This window comes from Pipistrellus hanaki (assembly GCF_964339955.1).
Source record: "Pipistrellus hanaki genome assembly, chromosome: 8".
Taxonomy (NCBI): domain Eukaryota; kingdom Metazoa; phylum Chordata; class Mammalia; order Chiroptera; family Vespertilionidae; genus Pipistrellus; species Pipistrellus hanaki.
The window spans coordinates 17863423-17878430 of record NC_140510.1 but is presented as its reverse complement, the minus strand read 5'-3'; the positions used below and the strand labels follow the sequence as shown (position 1 = coordinate 17878430).

Sequence of the window (15008 nt, the reverse complement as noted above, 5' to 3'; positions counted from 1 at the left end):
TGATTGGCTGCCTCCTACACACCCTCTACTGGGGATCAAGCCCTCAACCTGGGCATGTGCCCTGACTGAGCTTGAACCTGCAACGTTATTGGTGCATAAGACAATACTCCCAACTGCGCCACCTGGCTGCGGCAGACATTCTTTTATTTTAACCATTCCTAAGAATCATAAAACTGAGTATGTGTTTAGTAGTCTACTGAGTGCTCTCATATCTTTCTCTGAGGAAAAACTTGGATTCCTCTGGATAATTGTGAATGAACATGATTGTTATTTTATAGTAGTTGATGTAGTTCATTAGGTTGAATCTGCACTGGATCCAGGATAGTTACTTAGACTTTTTTTTTTTTTTTTTAATAAGCCTCCATTTAATAGCCCGGCTGGCATAGCTCAGTGGTTTAATTGCTGGTCTGGGTACATGCCCAGGTTTTGGGCTCGATCCCTGATAGGGGGCATATAGGAGGCAGATAATTCATGATTCTTGCTTATTGGTGTTTCTCACTCTTTCCTTCTTCCTTCTCTATGAAAATCAACTTTAAAAATAATAATAATAATAATAAATGAATAAACCTCCAGTTGGCAATTTCATAAAATAGAATATGGAAAGAAAAAAATTCTGGTTGATTCTAGGTTTTTACTCATTATTGTCTGGCTTGACTTTTGGAAGTTATTTTTTTTTTTTTTTTTAATGTGTCCAAAAGGTTGCGGGAATTAAACCAGCAACCTTTTGGTTAACAGGATGACACCCCAACAAACAGCCATCTGGCCAGGGCTTGGAAGTTATTCTGAGATTTTAATTCTTTATCACTTTCATTTAGTTATCTTATATTTAAAAAAAAAAAAAAAAAAAAGCCTAATATGCAAATAGACCAAATGACTGATGGAATAACCGTTTGCTGTGATGCGCATTGACCACCAGGGAGCAGACACTCAATGCAGCCAAGGCAGGGAATCCCTGATTGCTTTGCCAGTCAACCCAGAGGGAGGTAACCAGCGAGGCAAGCAGGCAGTGCAAGGCCAGCCAAGGCAGGTGCCAGTGGGGGCCCCCCCAATTGCCCTACCAGTTGCCAGCCAGGCCTAGGGACCCTACCTGTGCACGAATTTTGTGTACCGGGCCTCTAGTTTATAATATTGGGATTGACTCTCACTGTCCTAAAAGAAGTTTAGTGAGTCTTTTAAAACTAAGGGTTATGTGTGTTGAGGCATTTGTTCTCCATGACTTCATACTGGCCTCTCTGACCTTGGCATGCTTTCTTTGTTAACATGCTGTATTCCTGGCTCTGAAAAACTGAGGGTTTGCTCTAGCTGGTTTGGCTCAGTGGCTTGAGTGTCATTCTGCGGATTGAAAGGTCCTGGGTTTGAATCCTGTCAAGGGCACATGCCCGGGTTGTGGGTGTGATCCGCAGTAGGTACCATGCAGGTGGCAACTGATAAGTGATTCACTCTCATCATTGATGTTTCTATCTCCCTCTTCCTTCCTCTTTGAAATCAATAAGATATATATTAAGAACAATCCTCTTATAAGGGTTCTTTGTTATTATTTGAAAAGTAATAAAGTTTACTGAAATAGCTAGTGGATAATATATATGTGTATTGTCCTTTGTTCTTTTTTTTTTATTATTTTTTATTTTATTGATTTTCCACAGAGAAGAAGGGAGAGAGATAGAGAGCTAGAAACATCGATGAGAGAGAAACATCGACCAGCTGCCTCCTGCACAACCCCTACCGGGCATGTGCCTGCAACCAATGTACATGCCCTTGACTGGAATCGAACCCGGGACCTTTCAGTCCGCAGACTGATGCTCTATCCACTGAGCCAAACCGGTCCCGGCTGTTCTTTATTCTTAAAGACAAAATAAATTAATTGAATCTCAAGAATAGCCTGAGCATTAATTTATTTAATGGGCTCTGGCATCTTGTATGAAAAGATTACATCCTATCCATTGCTTCAGCTTGTTACATATCTTCTATATATATAAAAGCCTAGGTGTCTGTCTACCCGACCAGTAGCTATCATGTGCACTGACCACCAGGAAGCAGACACTCAGCGCAGGATCTGCCATGATGCACACTGGCCATTTAAAAATAAAAGACACTATGGACCTAGTGCTGACAAACCAACATTCGGCTTCCCCCAAGTGGGACACAGGCCCTGCCACTACCGCCCGCCTGCCCCCCATGGCACAAAATGCAGCCCACAGCCCAGCCCAGCCCAGCCTGGAAATGGTGGCTGTGGACGCTGGGAACGACGTCACATGGCAACATCCGGCTTCCTCTCCCTGGCCACTAGCATCCTTGGAGTTTCTTCAGCCCAGGAACCCGACTTGCTTTATAGCCAGTGCAAACATTTTAACAGTTTAACCAAATGTTTGTGAAGCGTTTCCTTGTGCCTTATCTCATTTGATCTTCACAGAAGTCCTGGAGTAGGTAGATAGGAGAGACTCAGTAGAATCCTATTTTCTTTTCAAGTAGCAATATTAAAATATTTATTCTAATTAATTCCCTTTCAATGTGCGTGAATCTGTGCACTGAGACACTAGGTTTTTAGAAATTGCATTTTCCTTAAATACTAATCCTGCTGCCTTCCTATTTATAAAATAGTACATGGAATCCACAGGCCTCCTTAGTTTCTATTGAAAGGCATTTCAGGGTTAATTCCTTGTCATTGGCTTCAAAGTTTTGACTTTCTCAGTTCCCCTAATGTCTCCACCTGGAAGGCTCTTAACGCTCTGTTTAACACAGCTCCCGTCAAGTAGAAATGCTCTGACCTAAGTGATGTTCTGAAACAGATTTCCAGAGAGTCGGAGGACTTCATTGTGGAGCAGTATAAGCGTCTCCGCCAGAGGGATGGTTCTGGAGTAAGCAAGTCGTCCTGGAGGATTACAGTGCGGCAGCTTGAGAGCATGATCCGACTCTCGGAAGCCATGGCTCGGATGCACTGCTGTGATGAGGTATCAAGTCACTTTAACATAATGGATGGAAAGAGAAATTGATTTGTCGGCTTATAAGCAATTTCTTTATCTTTGGTTTGGGACATACTAGCATTATATAACTGTCAAGTGCTCATAAGATATGGGACCTTGGGATTTCTCCCTTGAAGAAGGTTGCTGTCGAGCATTTATTGAGTGTAGTTAAATAGTAAAGAGATAATCATGTTATAGATTATGTAATACTTATAGAGTGAGTTACTGTTAATGCTGTTCATTCAAGAAACTGCTTATATATGCAGTTCTGATATCCAGAAAGTTTGTATTTTATTTTAGTGGTAACTTTTATTATTATAGCTTTATATTATGCCCTTGGTTATCTATTGGTTCCCTGCTATGAACAGTAATAAAACCAGCGTGTTTCATGTTTTCTACTCCCCTACCTCTCAACCATATAATTTTAGAAAATAACGTCTTAACTTTTACCTTTGTGCAGTCAGATATGCTTATCTATCACTTAACTTATCAAATTTTGACTGGTACAGATGAGAGGCAATCAGCACATTTATCTCTCAGGTCTCTCTGTTCTCTTCTGTTCCCTTCCCATTTTTATATATCATTTCATCTGAATATACAACCTTTGATATATGAACCTTTGGCTCATATTTTCTTTTTTTGTGAATTTTTCTACTGTATCCTGACATTAACTGTTGCTGTGGGGAAATCTGAGGCCAGCCCTTCATTAATTTTGCTCCCATAAGTAGCTTGATCTTTCTCTTTCTCCAAAGTATTTTTTTATTTTTCTAGGCCAGTAAGTTTATTAGGATATGTCTTGATATTGACTGTTCTTAAATGACTTAGTGTCTTTGTTAATATTTATTATCTTTTTAAAAAATTGCTCTGCTGGGTTTATCTTGTTATGGGGTTCATCTGGGTAGGGAGGGTGATTTAGAGAGATTGTAGGTTATTTAAAAAATACTTGAAGCAATCACCCCCCCCCCCAAAAAAAATGGACACGTCCTTTTTCTTTTAATAAGCTTTTTTTTTTTTAAGAAAAGTACAAAAATTGTAAGTGTACAACTCATTTAACTTTCAGTGAGCATGCCTGTGTAACCTAATTTCACTTAGCATAATGTCCTCAAGATTCATCAATGTTATAGCATGGATGGGATTTCTTTCCATGTAACATTCCATTCTGTGTATTTACCACATTTTTTTAATCCATCTATCAGGGGATATTTGGGTTGCTTCCACGCCTCTTGGCTATTTTGAATAATGGTACAATGGGCATGGGTATACTTTATTTAAGTTTTAGATATTAATCCCCATCGTATATATCAATTGCAAATATTTTCTCCCATTCTGTAGATTGCCTTTTTTTATTCTATTATTTCCTCAACTCAGAAGTTTTTTAATTGGATGTAGTCTCATTTGTCAACTTTATTTTTTGTTGCCTGTGCTTTACTTTTATTTTTATTGATTTCACAGAGGAAGGGAAAGGGAGATAGAAACATCAATGATGAGAGAGAATCATTGACTGGCTGCCTCCTGCATGCCCTATGCTGGGGTTGATCCCACAACCTGGGCATATGTCCTGATCGGGAATTGAACTGACCTCCTGGTTCATAGGTTGATACTCAACCACTGAGCCCCACCGGCCAGGCTGTTGCCTGTGCTTTTGATATCATTTCTCAGAAACCATTACTAAATCCAATGTCATGAAGCTTTTCCCCTGTTTTCTTATAGATTGTTTTTTATAGTTTTAGGTCTTTAATTTATTTTGAGTTAATTTATTATTTTGAGTTTTATTCTTCTGTATATGACACCCAGTTTTCTCAATACCATTTGTTGAAAAGATTATCCTTTCCCCAATGGATGGTCTTGACACCTTTGTCAAAGATTATTTGACCATATACAGAGGTAGTTCAATTTTCAATGCTGTATGATCTATCAATGAATATATCACAACAACTCACCATTGAACACTTAGTTCCCAACTTGGGTTCTTATGGGGTATACATATCTTTTGATCATATGATGTATATATGTATACATTTCTGTTGGAGATATATATATATATATATATATATATATATATATATATATATATATATATCCAACAGAATTGTTAGGTCTTAGGTTGTACATGTGTTCAGTTTAGTAAAGATTGCCAAAAATGATTTTCCACAGCACTTTTATCAATTTATATTTCCATTAGCGGCTAATGAAAGTTGTTCTACATTTTTTTCCTAACACTCAATATTGTTAGTCTTTTTAGCCATGTTGGTGATTTTATGGTACTATGCCATATTTTATGTCTGTGAGAGGGAGGGAGAGTGTGAGTAAACCAAAATATTGCTGTGATTTTGTTTGGAGAAAATCTGTTTGCTAAACCGAGAAGACTGACTGACCACATCTTGATTGGTTTAGGTCCAACCTAAACATGTGAAGGAAGCTTTCAGATTACTGAACAAATCCATCATCCGTGTAGAAACACCTGATGTCAATCTAGATCAAGACGAAGAAGTCCAAATGGAAGTCGATGAGAGCCCAGATGGCATCAATGGTGAGACACTTGTTTATAAATCTGTTCTGGAATTAGAGTCCAGAATGCCTCTGAGATGTCATGGTGATGGTTTTGAAGTCTGTGGCAAAGGGGAAAGTGGATATTGAATTGTAATTAACTGTTTACAAGTTAAAATTTAATTAAAATAAAAACGTATTCTTACAAGATAAAATATACCAAAAATTCCCCAGCCTTATTTGTATTGTTATTTTGCTTTTGAATTAAAATTTTCTCAAATACATTAAAACAGAAAAATTTCAGAATTTAAAGTTTTACATAAAAGAATAAAATAAAAATTTGCATGTAATATTATAGATGCATTTTAGATCATGAATTTTTTTTTTTTTAATTGATTTCAGAGAGAAAAGGAAATGGGGGGAGAGAGAGAGAAACATCAATGATGAGAGAGAATCATTGAGCCCGCACCTGGGCATGTGCCCTTGACCAGGATCAAATCCAGGACTTTTCAGTACGCAGGCTGACACTGTTTACTGAGACAAACCAACTAGATGAGATCTTTATATCTCTCATCCTTCCCATTTCTTCTAATTTAGTTATCTTTACTAATAGCTCTTTCAAATTTGCCCCTTTTTTTGTTTGTTAATCCTCACCCGAGGATATTTTTCCATTGATTTTTAGAGAAAGTGAAAAGGAGGGAGAGAGAGAGAAAAAAAAAAGCATCGAAGTAAGAGAAAGACATTGATTGGTTACCTCCCGCATGCACCCCTACCCAGGCCAGGGAAGGAGCCTGCAACTGAGGTACGTGCCCCTAACCAGAAGGGAACCTCAGACCCCTGAGTCCGCATGCTGAAGCTCTGTCCACTGAGCCACATTGGCTAGGGCTGCTTTTAACTTTTATTTGTAAAATTACTATTGTAAATACCAAATATGCCTTTATGTTTGTTTTGGAATTAGTATTACAATCTTAGTATCTGTGCAAACTTTGATGGAGCAGAAGGCAGACTCGGGTGGTTGTGTTTTCCTTAGGTCACGCTGACAGCCCCCCTCCTGTGAATGGAATCAACGGCCACAGTGACGACACAGACCGAGATTCCGTTCCCAAAGCCTCCTTAAGGCTGGGGTTCTCCGAATACTGCCGGATTTCCAACCTTATTGTGCTTCACCTCAGGAAGATGGAAGAAGGTGAGGCACCCAGGCTCAGACATTCACATAAACCGCTTCTGATCACTAAGATTGTGTTTTGTCAGGAGAGGATAAATTGTTAGACAAGCTTCCCTCGGCAGGGTGTCAGCCTATACTTTTCCCCACAAGTTCATTGTCAGACAAGATTTGTGGTTTAATAGTTTTGAAGAAGAATTTGGGGTTCTACAATACAAAAAGAAGTCCTTAATAATGTTTTTAAAGATGCAAAATCACTATTCCTTACTATAGCTTTATTTTAAATGTTTCAACTCCTAGGTTATTTATATTTCATAGGCAAGTAATTGAACTCAAAAGACTGTATCAGCACAAATACATCCCAGGCTGGGATGAACTCATTTCTTCATAGATAAAGTGATATATCTGGACAGTCATACATTTTCTACCCGTAAGTGCTTTCCCACAAGGTAGAAGGAGAAATAATGAAATCAAGGGGTCAAGCTTAAAATCTTAATTTGGTGATTGACCATCAGACATTTCTTATGTAAAAGTTCCAATATTCCAGCTTTTGGACAGATGCTGTCATCATAGCATCCTATCTGAGATGGAGTCAAGGAAGACCAGAGACTATCTTGGCTTTACTAGAAGTGTGAGCCCTGCAACCTCTGCTCTTTCCCTTCATAACTGGCCAGTGGGCGGGAGGAAAAAAGATAGTAAAGAAGCCACTAGAACATACAGGTGCTCCCTTTTCATTTAAAAAGATTTGGGAGCTTACGTGTTCTTGTGTTCACATTATACTTTAAACAAGTTTTAAACATGGCAGACCATTGATGGGGCAAAGATATGATTGGCACCCAGATAATCTGCATTCCATAGATAAATTCTAGTAGGTCTTCCTTTCTTAAAAAAGAAAAGAAAAAAAATCACTGTTTACCCGGCCAATTAGATGTTGTTTTAATTAAAATTGCAGAACCTATTGACGATGTTAAGCGAGTACTTACTGTACAGCCATAATAAACTTTTCAAAGACAGTTGTCAGTAAAGCTAGAATTTTCCAATTTTTATTTTGCATTTTATTAGCAATTGCTAGAATCAAGACTAAATAGACCTTTTAGATTATATATATATATATATATATATATATATATATATATATATATATATTTATTTTTTATTTTTTATTTTTTATTTTTTATTTTTTTTTTAATATTTTACTGATTTCTTACAGAGAGGAAGGGAGAGGGATAGAGAGTTGGAAACATCCATCAGCTGCTTCCTACACACCTCCTACTTGGGATGTGCCCGCAACCAAGTATATGTCCTTGACCGGAATCGAACAAAGGACCCTTCACTCCACAGGCTGAAGCTCTATCCGTTGAGACAACCTGGTTAGAGCTAGGTTGTATTTTATTTCAGTGTTATAATATTATGCAGGTTTCCTTATGAATTTAAGATTACTGCTTTGGACTTTTAAAACCACACAATTCAGTCAGTATGAATAGACCTTGCTGGGATAAATTGTTATTTGAGTAAATTCTTGTGGTTTTGTTTTGTGGGGGTTTTTTGTGTGTGTGTGTTTTTTTTTAAATGTTTTTATTGATTTCAGAAAGGAAGAGAAGGAGAGAGAGAGATAGAAGCATCAAACCTGGGCATGTGCCCTGGTCAAGATTTGAACCCGTGATCTCCTGGTTTATGGGTTGACTCTCACACTGAGCCACAGCGTCTAGGCAATTCCCATGGGTTTTGCTTCTCAGTAGACCTCAATTCCAGTCTTTCTTTTTCCAAAGAAGAAAAGTTATATTTAAGTTTTGATTGCTGTTGTTTCATTTCTAATTTATGCCTTCAGTTGCTGTTGGCAGACATTCTCTTAGATGATGAAGCATAAAAAGGTGAAGGAAACACCTTATACTCTGAAATATTAGTAGCTTTAAAACTTGTTTCTTATATCTATTTAACTTGATTTTTCTCTTCAGGATAAAGTCAAGCATACGCGTAACATGACAGGTTATTTCAGGCTTATGCTGGAACACTGCAAATCTTACTTCGGCCGATGTACTTTCTGTCTGGTTGGTGGTTATCTAATCTGTACATATCTTGTGTGTGCAAACCCCCAGGATTGACAGTACAATTTGCTAGAAAGATAATTTAATCTTTTTCAAATGTATTTTTTGTTGCAGAAGAGGATGAGTCGGCATTAAAGAGGAGTGAGCTTGTTAACTGGTACTTGAAGGAAATTGAATCAGAAATAGATTCTGAAGAGGAACTCATAAATAAAAAGAGGATCATAGAGAAAGTAATTTACCGACTCACCCACTATGTACGTACAGAACTTTGCTTGCTTGGGTTTTAATGAGGGAGGGAGCTCATGCCTCTTGTGTAGGTTCATTAAATGTTTATTTATTTTGAATAATTGTGTCTAGTCAGAATTATGAATTGTAACAGAATTAATAGCATTTGGTTGACTTATTTACTCTAAAAGCAGAATGTAAGTCAAATCTGGGAAGGTGGATTTAGGGTCTTATTATTTGAGTGTTTTTAATCTTTGTTTTCTCTCTCATTACTCACACTTTCAAATATCAACCACTATTACCTAACTTTTATATTTCACCTTCCTCAGATCCTTACCTTCTTGTGTAGTTTACATTCTAATAATCACTCTTTTCTTTTACTTTCAACTTCATTCTCTGTTACTTGTTTGGCCAGGCCCCAGTCTTGGTTAAATCTAACTCTTTCTTTATACCCATATCCAGGCATTTAAAAATATCTAGAATAATATTTAATAATAATAATATAAAAATATCTAGAATAATATTATTTCCTGGAAAGCAGGCAACCATGTGCCCATTCTTATTTAAATGTATGACCACAAGTCTCCAGTGGACAATTCTGTATCTTACAGACTTTACAGTAGCCCTGCCGGTGCTGTTACTTTTCCCTGTCAGTTCACTTTCCCACTCTGTTAAAGGACCGTTATATTCATACTTTCTCTCTGCTCAAATTAATTGACCCTTCTCAGTATTCAACCTTGCAGCAGGTTGTCTCACTGGTTATTTCTCTTTAGTCTCTTTTTCTTAATCTTTTACTTTGTCACTTTTTAAATGGTCTGCTCATTCCTCACACCTCTTTTCTATTTACATTCACTACCTAAGTGATCTCATTTAGTTCTGTGAATTTAAACCCAGCTGTCGATTCCCAGATATAAATTTCCAGCTCTCACCTTTCCTCTGTACTCCAGATGTATGTGCCAGCTGTCTATTTGCAAAATAATAGGCATCTCCCATTTAATGTGTTTAAAACAGCGCCCCCCCCAACCCCTCCGAGTTGATCCCATTTACTCGGTTAGTTTAGGCCAGACACCTTAGAATCATTCTTGATTCCACTTTTCCCTCAAAACTTCTCTTTTAGCAGCAAGTTCTATGAGCTTTGCCTTCAGTATGTGTATTTTCTGTTCTTTTCTCACCACCTATGTCTGTCCCCCTTTGTATTGGCTTTCTGCCCAGTAGCGAGGCATCTTTTTACAAGTCCAATTATTTTAGTGCCCTCCTTTCCAGTCCTTCCCTTCCATTTAGAATAAAATCCAGTTGCTAATACCTGGTCTGCAGAAGCCTACACAGACAGTCTGTCTGTCTTGTTCACTTCATTTTATTGCCCCCTTTCTCTTCCCAGTCTACTCAGCGACACTGGCCTTGACACGGTTCCTTTGACACACCACACATGAAGACCTTTGCACTCGCCCTTTGCACTCGCCTAGATCCCCTCCTCCATCCGAAAGAGGCTTTTTATTGCCCAACCTGTTGAAATAGCCTCCTTGCTGTCACCCCCTTGCCCTGCTTTGTGGTTCTTCATAGTGCTTATTGCCTGGTAGTTTATTCCTTAGGTGTTCCGTTTGTCTCTCTCATTAGAAGGCAGGCACCATGAGGGCAGGGACTTTGTCTTGTTAACCACGGTATCCTGGTGCATAGAGGAGTCAAATATTTCCTGAATAATTGAAATTTTCTGTTCAAATGGCAGAGATTCAATTGTCCTGCATTTCGCTTCAGTGCTCACTATATAAATATTGTAGGTATCACATCTGAGGGTTGTCTTATCTGTTTACCTGTGAGAGCAGATGCAAATGAGTGTATACTTTCAGGGGTTGGGGGATGATGAGAACAGCTATTCATATCAGAACTTAATAAGTAATATATATGGAAATAAAGCTAATCATCGCTCCATAGCCGGGGTAGTGCGTGCTCAGAATTGTCTTTCCAATAGCAGGCAGTGTTTTTGCACCAGGCCAGCCCTTCCCTCCCTAGAGTCCCCTGGGATCGGTGTAAGGTAAAATGATCAATGCGGAAATCCACAGTGGGACACATTGCGAAATTAACTGATGTACACTGATTAATTTGACCCACTGCCTGAGCTAATTCACCGCAAAGACTAGAGAACTTGTACGGTGCTCATCAGCCTTCTTCCTCTAAGGGTGTGTTAGTACATAAAGTGCTTGAAAGTGTCCAGTCCCTCTTAATGGCATTAGGCTCATTCCGTGGGACTTTGGTACCTTCTTAGGATCGAATCACTATTCCCCGAGTTCCTCCACATAGGCTTGGCTAGGAGTCCTTCTCATTTGTGGACATTTTAGGTTGATGTATAGGTACATCATAGGCTTGAAATCTGTCATCAGTATTTTTAAGCCATGTGGCATGTTCTTTTTTTTTTTTATTAGCTCATAGATTAGAGTGAAATTTATCCTCAGATTCTACTTCTGATTTATGAATGGATAGTAAAGAAAGAGTTCAGTGATCAGTAATTACAATTATCAAAATATTAAGTGAAACTAAATACTTTTATCAGAGTGATAAACATATCAGAGTATTTTACACAGTTGCAAATCTTAAAATTCATACATCTTGCCTTTTGAAGTTATATTTACAAGTACTTGATGTAGTATGCCAGGAAACCTTATTAAAACCACAATGACTGTTGAGCTAACTTACATGTTCCTTAATTTTTCTTTAAAAAAAAAATTTTTTTTTTTAAATATATTTTTACTGGTTTTTGAGAAAAGAAGGGACAGAGGAGGGGAGTGGAGGGAAGAGACAGAGATACATCAGTTGGCTGCCTCCTGCACAACCCCCTGTTGGGATTGAACCCAAAACTGGGCATGTGCCCTGATTGGAGGTCGAACCGGCCACCCGAGCCACATAAGCCAGGTCCATATTTCTTGATTTTTCAAAGGAGGTTGAGGGTGAGAAAAGGTCTATATCCTAATGGGGACAGGTTTAGCAGATCCTTAATAATGATTTTAAAGTATGGTCCTTTTTCTAAGAGTGTCTGGAGGGGGAATGAAAGAAAATGCTAGTAGCAAACACTTAGAAGAGTCAGGTGCTATGCACCTGGCATGTCTATGATACTGTGGAGCCCTGAGGACGAATGTTTGTGCTTCACAGGATCATGTTCTCATCGAGCTCACCCAGGCTGGATTGAAAGGCTCCACGGAAGGGAGTGAGAGCTATGAAGAGGATCCCTACTTAGTAGTGAACCCTAATTACTTGCTTGAAGATTGAGATATTGAAAGCAACTAACCAAAGCAACTGTGGCCCTCTGCCTCCTGGCCTGCCTGGAGCCGGGGTCTGATGGAGCTCTGCTGGGGAGAGAACGTTTCTGGGAGCAATGCTTCTGGAAGATTCATTGTTGAGTAACGAACTGAGTTGAAGGTCCTGTGTGCCACATTCCTGTCATACACTTCTATGCCAACGTGGGCTTTAGCCTTTGTTTAGTGTGCTTCTTATCTAAATGAAGTTGGAACCCAATAATGTGTGGTTTCGGTAACTAAGACCTTTGCTTTCATTTGTAGGAAAATGGTCCATTACTTTTATGGTATGTAGTATTTTATTGGGGAAATAACTTTCAATTGCTAACTATTGCAGTTTTTCATCAAAATAAAATAACTTGTTTTGCATTTGTCTTGAATTTATTTATACCCTTACTAGAGGCCTGGTGCACAAATTCATGCACAGGTGGGGTCCCTCGGGGCCTGCTGGGAGGTTGGCCAGCCGGCGGGTGGTGGGGGAGGGACTGCGGGAGGTTGGCTGGCCACAGGTTGGTTGTGTACCGGTGGGGTCCCTTGGCGTGTCCTGCAGGGATTGGGCTGAAACTGGCAGTCCAATGCCGCCTGCTGCTCCTGCTCATCCCAGCCCTGCTGCGCCTGCCACAGGCTCGTGCCCAGTCGTGATCAGGAGAGGCTTCTGCCGCAACAGCGCTCGCCAGCATCTGGCTCCCATTGGTCAGCTGAGCAGTGTTCCCGCTGTGAGAGCACACTGACCGCCACAGGCCAGCTCCTGCATTGAGTATCTGCCCCTGGTGGTCAGTGCGCATCATAACAACTGGTCAACGAGTCATTCGGTCATTCAGTCGCTTAGGCTTTTATATATATAGATTCCATCTACTTGTAACTATGAGTCTTATTATTTTTAAAATATATCTTTATTGAGCCGAAGCTGGTTTGGCTCAGTGGATAGAGCGTCGGCCTGTGGACTGAATGGTCCCGGGTTTGATTCCGGTCGGGGGTATGTACATTGGTTGTAGGCACATCCCCGGTAGGGGGTGTGCAGAAGGCAGCTGGTCGGTGTTTCTCATCGACTTTTCCAGCTCTCTATCTCTTTCTCCCTTCCTCCTCTCTGTGAAATATCCATAAAATATTTAAAACATATATATATATATATATATATATATATATATATATATATATATCTTTATTGATTTCAGAGAGGAAGAGAGAGATAGAAACATTGATGATGAGAGTGAATCATTGATCAGCTGCCCCCTGCATTCCCCCTACTGGGTATCAAGCCCCCAACCCAGGCATGTGCCCTAGACTGGAATCAGTCTGCAGGCTAAAGCTCTATCCACTGAGCCAAACCAGCTAGGGCATCATCACTTTGTAATAGTCTAACTTCTGTGCCCTAGGAGTTATTTTCTAACTTTTTTAAAGGGAAATATGATTTTATATATATAAACCATTGCCAAATTTTATGGCTTTCTTCCAGGTAAAAGTTATTGCTGTTTATGATACTAACTTCCTGAAACTTAGTTATGATCAGTATACTGATGATGCAGTTTCTATTGCTGCAGCTTTTACCAGATGTCATTCTTGGCCTGTAGGGCCAGTTAGGGCATGTTCATATGTGAGTTCACTACTAGTAATTTCACTCTCCATTGGCTTGAAAAAGATAGGGTGGGGACACTGGAAATAGAAAACCTGCACAGTTAGCAAATGCAGGGTTATAAGCTCCTTCAAAAGTATGTTTCTAATGAGGGTATTAGAGGCTATTGGGAGGAAGATACCTTGGGGTCTAAGACTTGCTAGTGAGGCAGGTATGAGATACTGGTGTGGAAAATGGACAAATGTCAGGCAGGACATTCAGTAACAGGTGTTAAGAACTTTCTAGACTCTAGAAATCTAGAGAATCTAGAGAAAAGCTAGGAGACAACAAGAAAGAGCCCTTCTCTGTATTGACTCCCACTCGATAAAGAAAATGGTGTTAAGAGGTCCTGAAAGAAGAGAAACAGCCTGACAGGAATTTGAACTTTTAATTTGGTCCACTATCGGCCCAAAGGAAAATTTGAAGTTTATGAAATGTGAGGTTTGTTTTGATGAATCTCATCCCCTTCCCAATTCTGCCATTAGTGGGAGTGCAGGCTCCAGAGCAAGGCGAGGTAATTACTATAAATGCAGTCAGAGTTCTTTTTTTATATATATATTTTTATTGATTTCAGAGAGTAAAGGAGAGAGAGAAACATCAGTGATGAAAGAGATCCAGTGATCGGCTGCCTCCTGTGCACCTTATATTGGGAATTGAGCCCGCAATCGGGGCATGTGCCCTTGATTGGAATCGAACCTAAACCCTTCAGTCCACAGGCTGATGCTCTATCCACTGAGCAAAATCAGATGGGGCTACAGTCACTTTTGTCCATCTGAATGAGTGCTTACATTTCCACATAACCTCCCTTCCTCCACATGTTACTTGTCGGGAAGGTAAAATGGATAAATGGCATACAAGATCTTTATGAAGAAAATTAGACAAGTGTTTAGTAAGTGGGTAGATACAACATATTACTGAATGGGACTATTGGAATGTTGAAAGTATCAACTATAAATTTAATGTATTTTCAAATTCTAACATATCCATCAACAAGAGGGGAGTTCATAAATTTTTAGAAACATTACAACTTACCAAGACTTAATCATAAAGGAACAGAAAATCTGATCAGACCAATTTTTAGTAAGGAGATTGAATCAATAATCAAAAACCTCTCATCAGCCCTGCTGGAGTGGTTCGGTAGTTGAGTGTCGACCCATGGACCAGGAGGTCCCCAGTTTGATTCCCGGTTAAGGCACATGCCTGTGTTGCTGGCTCAATCTCCAGGAGGCAGCC

At 39.4% G+C, this 15008-nt stretch overlaps 1 protein-coding gene across 1 annotated transcript in view; it reads left to right on the top strand.

Annotated features, from left to right (window-relative positions):
- The window catches only part of MCM6 (minichromosome maintenance complex component 6), a 35000-nt gene extending 22468 nt beyond the window's left edge, over positions 1 to 12532 (top strand). The window contains exons 13-17 of the mRNA XM_084892256.1: positions 2787 to 2948; positions 5355 to 5490; positions 6478 to 6633; positions 8769 to 8908; positions 12021 to 12532. Coding sequence (XP_084748382.1) covers positions 2787 to 2948; positions 5355 to 5490; positions 6478 to 6633; positions 8769 to 8908; positions 12021 to 12137 — 711 coding nt within the window. The 3' untranslated portion in view covers positions 12138 to 12532. The remainder of the gene's footprint in view (positions 1 to 2786; positions 2949 to 5354; positions 5491 to 6477; positions 6634 to 8768; positions 8909 to 12020) is intronic.
- Positions 12533 to 15008: the final 2476 nt, after the last annotated feature.